Here is a 6,465-nt window from a genome sequence, read left to right as displayed (position 1 = left end):
TAGGCTGGGAACGTGTAGTGAGCACGTTCAGCGTCAAACCTAGCATGAGGTCGACTTCCACCCTGGCCCTAAACCTCAGCATATGCACGTAATGGAAATGCTATCGCCGGCAGTGCCAATCTAACCATAGGTAGACAGAGGGGCCTAACTAACACCTGTACACTCATTAGCGCCGGAGAGCACCTCGACACCAAGATGTGTCTCTCTCTATTCTGATGGAGATGCGGCTGTCACCGCGCTACGGTGAAGGAGGTCTCAGTATGAAACTTAGAAGCTCAACGTATACACAAGAAAAAGAAGTGGTCTCCGTTTTCGCTGGGGCATTTCAGCGCAGGTCACATCGATTTTTCTTGAACACAGACTTCGCGCACTGTCAGAGCCATTCTCCCAATGAATGCTGTCAGCCTTCGCCGAAAGCTAACCATCAATGTTTCATCATTCTAACTGTCCCTTCACCTTTTGCGTGTGTGTTGTCCGTGTTCCACATTTCTTGGTGGACTCCGAGCCGTGCGAGCACTGAGGGGTAAAATATGTAAAGGCGGAGCCTTGAGGACTTCCCATGGAGCCAAAGAGTTAGAGTAGGGCATTCCCCCAAAAGATCTAATCCCTTCACCCTGTTTCCAGTCATATTGGGGACAGCAGCTCAGGAACGGGGGTTGGCTGTGGGGGAAGAGGCAGCCTGACATGAGTTGCAGTGCAACTTGCTGCAGCTAGCGATGTAAGCCAGCCTCACATGAGCGCAATACAGCTTACTTTCCTGCTTGCTTTATCTCAGTACACACGTATGGAGCACCTGTACTTGCGTGCAGTCAGCCTCTCGAGGCAGAGTGAATTGGTAGGTTGCGTGTAGGCAAACACAAACGTCCTATAAGTGTATTCAGAGTTAAAGCACGCAGTAAAGTATGCTTCACTGAAGCTTCCTTGCGTGCACACTTGAGGCTAGCTTGTATCACCAGCCGCAGCGAGGTGCGCTGCAACCCATTTCAGGCAGCCTCGTCGCCGCAACACCCAGACGCTGAGCCCAACGCCCAGGACACCTGAAAACAGGGGAAGGAGGTCGGCTGCTTCCGGGAAAGTCTTACTTTAAGTCTTTAGCTGCATTGAAGCTCGCATATGTCCTTGATTAAGGCTAGAGAGCAAGCGTTGTTACCGCCACGCAATACAGCAGCATCAGCACCTTGCTTGTTTTGTGTCGCAGAGCGAAGCATTTAAAACACGTTGAAACTCAGGAAACAAAAGTAAACAATAATGCAGAGTAATAATGTGATGTAATAACTGGAATGCAGAAAGTAGATAGCTGTGTGTGTGGGCGTCGGCTTCAGTCTAGAGACGCCTAGAGACACTACACTGTCTCCAGCCACTGACGCCTCGACAAAGCGCTTAACGAAAATTATGACGCTATCCAGTTCGTTCTGTATTTAACAAATCAAAATACAGAACAGGTTTGCTATTGGGTAATTAATGAGAGGTATATGGAGGCCCTTCTGTGATCTTATAAGTCGCTCGTGGCGTAGTTGGTATCGACCTGGTGAAGCTACCACATCGGGCCTTGCGCCGTCGCAGCAAGGGGCTGTCTTTGCTGCAACGGTTCAACATGCCCCACTTCGCATCACTCACAGATGACAGATGCCTTTAATTGGAAGGACACAATGTTGTGTGGCAAAATTCACCACGGGAAAATGTGGGCTGGTGGTTTACGCTGCAGACATTAGGCATCATGCTGCCTCTTAGGCTAACCCCTGACCGAAGAACGACGCAGCATACAGACTCAATACCTTCAAGCTTGCCTTTGTTCTTCATGGCTGGCTGAAGCCTATTGCTACAGGTGTGCGTTCAACTCACCCACACTTCCCGGCGGCAGTTCTGGTAGTGAGTGAATACTGTTCGTGGATATGTGATCCAACACCGTAAAAACATCCAACAAACTGCATCATTAAACGTGAATTCGGCAGTCTCTTCCATGGACTGGTAGCTTATGAGAGCATATGGAGAGCTGTTCTGGAGGATTCCATGTGCTCTGACAACATGCTCTTCGGGGTATTTTTACATTTCATCAAGGCTCCCAACAGGGTTCACCTGAATCTTGCAGTTCTTTTCCGAATTTAGCGGCGCGTTGACTGGTCGTTCGACGCAGTTCAGAAGGCGAGAGGTCGTCTTCTTCTCCAACTCCTCATGGTCCTGGAATTTGCTCAATCTCTCGCTATTGAGCCCAAAGGTAATCATACAGCTTGGGCGTCGTTGCTTGTTTCGCGAGCTTCCTGTCAGACCTCCTCGATTAGCCGTTTTTTGTGTCGTCTGCGGTGGCGGCATCTCCCCCTCGTTCAACTGGTGGAGTAATTCAGAGTTGCCGCCACCTGACAGCGTGCATAGAAGAAAATGGATGGAGGGGACTCAGGCATTGCAGCAGATGGAATTATCAAGACATACATGTTGGACTATGGCCACGGGTTCGCTGTTCCGAAGATAAGTCACAGGAGCCGGATGCCCACCCGGAGTTTTCGAATCATTTCCGACGCGGTGGTCGCAACGGTCGTGGTCTTCCTGCTCGTTCAATGTGCATTGCAACTAGCAGGCAAAAGGAACTTCAACGGCTGGTCCCAGAGGAGGCTCGCGGAACAAGTACGGCGTCCTGCATAAACAAACACGCAAGCACTCGAAAGAGCCCTCGTAGTTCGTCGTGACGCATATGAGCTTCCTTTTTCTGCATTGTCCAGTTCTCTTTACCCTGCCCAGCGAGGCGTTCAACTCTTATCTGCTGTGGCATGGTGACGCAAGCGCACGCCATTGTGGAGTGACTGTGGTTGCTTGTTTCTCCTATGCAGGCCGCTACGTGCAAACCAAAAAGGACGTATAAAAGTCCGAAGAAAAGAGGGCAAGCTCCAAGGGAGCGTCAGCCTGAACCACGTACACCTGACACACCACCACGGTCTGCGGACGCTTCAGCAGCAGCAGAATCTTTTGGGAATGAGGCGCACCATCTGCCTTCAGAAGAGCCTCGTGGGCGTGCGAGTCCTGCGGTAATTGAGGCAACTGCAGCAGCTGGTGGTGAACAGGCAGAGCAGGCCGAAGCTCCAGCGCCTGATGGGCCAAGCGGTGCAACGACATCTGTTCTTTCCGCAGGGCGGGAAGATCAAAAGGAAGAAGGTCAAAAGTTGCCAGACCCTTGTGGGCCGCCGAATGCCGCGGAAAGGAAGGGAATTTCCGCTGCTGATGGAGAAGAAGCAGCACAACGGTCTGGGTACGCAATGCCCTTTCGATCAGAAGGCATTGCGGGAGTTGGGGGATACTCGACAGGGAGTGGAGGAGGGACAACGCGGCAGCCTGGACACCCAGCCCATCAAAAACTACCTGCCGGTGCGAAGGGTGCTTGGGCAGATTCAGGGGCACGTTCGGCAGGAAGGACACAGCAGCTTGCGTTTCCTTTGCTTGATTTATCGGCAGTCGGTGCAACGGGTGGGGAGTCTGGGGAACAGCCAGCAGGTGTACCAGAACAGCTTCCCTGGCAGCGAATGCCTGATGCGCAGGCGCTTGCACTTCCTGCAGGGGGTCTCGATGCAGAGGAACCACGGGATGAGCGTGCAAGATCGCGAGGAACAACGGAGCAGCCCGGACACCCAGCCTATCGACTAACTGCCGATACGAAGGGTGCTTGGGCAGATCCAGGGGCACGTTCGACAGGAACGACACAGCAGCTTGTTTTTCCATGGCTTGATTTATCGGCAGTCGGTGCAACGGGTGGGGAGTCTGGGGAACGGCAAGCAGGTGTACCAGAACAGCTTCCCGGGCAGCGAATGCCTGATGCGCAGGGGCCTGAACGTCCTGCAGGGGGTCTCGGTGTAGAGGAACCACGGGATGAGCCTGCAAAGTCCCAAGAGCCAACAGAAGCTCCGGCTGTCCGGGAATCTGGGGGAGCGCTAACAGCTGTACAAGGACAGCATTCCAGTGAGGACTGCTGGGGAACTGGGCAATCGAATGCAGCTGAAGAATCGCCACATCGCATAGCAGGAGCAGACCAACAAACAGCTGCGGTCGCTCTTACCGAGGCGGCTAGTCCTTTGACGACCGGGATAAAGCAAGCAGTCGCATCCGTAAAGGAAGCGACTGAGTCGTTCCTTCAGCCTGCTGCAACGAAAGGCTGGCTGTACCTCTTCCCACTTATCAGCGAACAGCAGGTACGTCGTGCGTGTCTCAGAGCCAGCGGAGAGCATTTAAGTGCAGGAAACAGAGAGGGAAGGGAACAGGGAGCGGTTTGTAGTTGCGTTTGCTGCAATATTCGTTTTGGGATTTGCTCTTGAGCTTAAGGGACGAAAGCTCCAGAAACTCAGAAGTCGGTGTTGTTATTGCTGTGTCTGTTGTCTCTGCAATTGGGAAGCCTTACACAAACTTTGCGGTGGGATGTTTGTGCACCCGTCTGTTTGCAGACGAGAGAAGACCTGAACAGCGTGATGTTCTTTCTTGACGATCTTAGACACGACAAGAGACCTGGCCGTTTCGGTGAGAATTCTGCTGGTGGTTCAGTCTTTAAATATAGTCTGCATCAACGCACGGTTTATGCACTGCGCAATCGTCCTGCTCAAAGGTATAACAAGTGAGGGTTTGTCTGAACGTGTTCCAGTTGTTTTATTTGTCCATGACTGCAGCGAAAGCGACAATGCTAAGCACAGCTTCATGTCGGCACTAGATGGCTAGAGACCTGATATCTTCTAGATATGCTGTCTTCCTGTGCTGCTGTGGGATGAAATTTACAGGGCGATTTACGACAACCTGTAGAGGCTTTACTTTCGATATTGGTGTTTGGCACAGGGTGAGAAGAGCACGTATACACTATGCAGTGTGTCTCAGCTTCGGCAAAAAAAGGCGGCGGCTGCTTGATTTCATTCTGCTTGCTCTAAGCGCCCTCAATACTGCGTGTTTGTTGCAGGTTTCCTCTCCTGATTGGCCAACCGAAAGAGTACGTTGGGCGGCAGTCATGAGGGATGAGCTCAAATGGTTGGATTACTGGTCATTGCTCCCCGCAGGAGGTCCCGTTCTTCCAGCCGATGACATTCACCCTACGCTTTATATCTTACCGATTTCCATGTGTGCCGCAGATTTTGCAAACCGCCGCGAAATACCTGCAAAACTTCCTTACGGATGTGACAGCACTTTTCGAGAATGGAGACAGTAAGGCCAGAAGACCGCTTCATCACTTCCTTAATTCTCCATACACTCATTCTCTTCAGGAATTCTGTATTCCTGCAATCGTGATTTTCGCCTGCTAACATTCTCCGTTGAGACAAATCTGACGGCGTCGCAGGTCGATCCTCCATAGAGAGGCTACTGGAGCTTAAGACGGAAGATGGTGACGACGTAGTGGGTTCTGTTCTAATTCGGCTTGTCGGTGAGTGTATGTTCGTTGATTGCTAGCGAACGCCAAACGGGGCAGTCTGTTGATGCCTTTCAGAACCGCTGCATACGGAGCATTGGAACGCATAGCATGTAGAGAGAAAAAAAAACAATAAGACTGCGGCCGCTGATGCGCCCCAAACCAAAGCCTCTGTGGTGTGTTGTGACTGCCCTATCGTATGCAGCGAGGAACCACAGGGTTTCAACGAGCTGACTAGCAGCCGCGACCAAGGCAACTCTGCAACGCAAAACCTGGGGCTCAATGGGCTACTCCAAATGGGTGCATTGTGTATTCTGCATCATTTTTCTACGCATCGTGGGCGTCGAAATGATGGGAGAATAATCATCGTGCTATCTACTGACGAAGACGCACAGTTCTCAAGGCTATGTGCAACACATAGCCCGTCGAGCGATTGTGGGATTTGCCCGGAGTTGTGGGAGCTCGTTTGCGGCCGCAAGCAAAAGCAGATATTCTGACGCAAAAGCTAAGAGGGTGTTGTTGCTCCACAGCACTGCTCTGTGCCGTTGGCTGAAGGGCGCTGCGCCGGTCGCTTGACGAGCAGCTGCTGATGGTTGGTTGGGATTCAGGAATAGTTTGGCGATCGATCACTCTTAGTGGCTCCCGAGACCAACTCTGCTGGATCCGTTGGATCAGTTGGCTGCTACAAGCTGGGCATAAGCAATGTGGCTGTTCTGCAGCAACAGGGGCAGAGTGGGTGGCTCGGTGGGAGCACAAGGAGCAGCTGCAGGACGGTACGGTATTTGCCTCGTGGATCTTAAAGGTGTATTAAACGGTCAGGCAATGTTTCCTGTGAAGCTGCGAGGACCTGGCGACGGATAGGAATCTGCAAGGGAAAGCTCTGCATCTCATCCTTGGCCGTCTTGAATTATTTTTTTGTCGTAGGAGGAGGCAACTCGTCGTGAAGCACCTCCGCCTCACACTATCTTGAGTTCCTGCAGGTTGTAAAGCCCAAACGTTTTGCACAGGCATACCGAACGCCTTAGAGCATGTCCTAGGGGAAGTCTGGCGTTAAGTATCCACTAGTACACCCCAGAGAACCCTCTATGACGCAGACGACG

The 6,465-nt window shown here is 52.0% G+C and overlaps 1 protein-coding gene across 1 annotated transcript; it reads left to right on the top strand.

The window, feature by feature from the left end:
- Window positions 1-2,376: 2,376 nt before the first annotated feature.
- On the top strand, window positions 2,377-6,309 carry EMH_0013270 (uncharacterized protein; the record flags this gene model as incomplete). The annotated part of the gene is made up of 9 exons (XM_013499783.1): window positions 2,377-2,619; window positions 2,823-4,172; window positions 4,422-4,494; window positions 4,749-4,804; window positions 4,922-4,951; window positions 5,091-5,163; window positions 5,276-5,380; window positions 6,091-6,138; window positions 6,290-6,309. 9 exons carry the CDS (start codon window positions 2,377-2,379, stop codon window positions 6,307-6,309), a joined length of 1,998 nt encoding a protein of 665 aa, XP_013355237.1.
- Window positions 6,310-6,465: the final 156 nt, after the last annotated feature.

The sequence above is a fragment of the Eimeria mitis genome, genomic scaffold (genome assembly GCF_000499745.2).
Source record: "Eimeria mitis Houghton genomic scaffold, Emh_scaff467, whole genome shotgun sequence".
NCBI classification, from domain to species: Eukaryota; Apicomplexa; class Conoidasida; order Eucoccidiorida; family Eimeriidae; genus Eimeria; species Eimeria mitis.
This window is presented reverse-complemented; position numbering and strand designations above follow the sequence as displayed.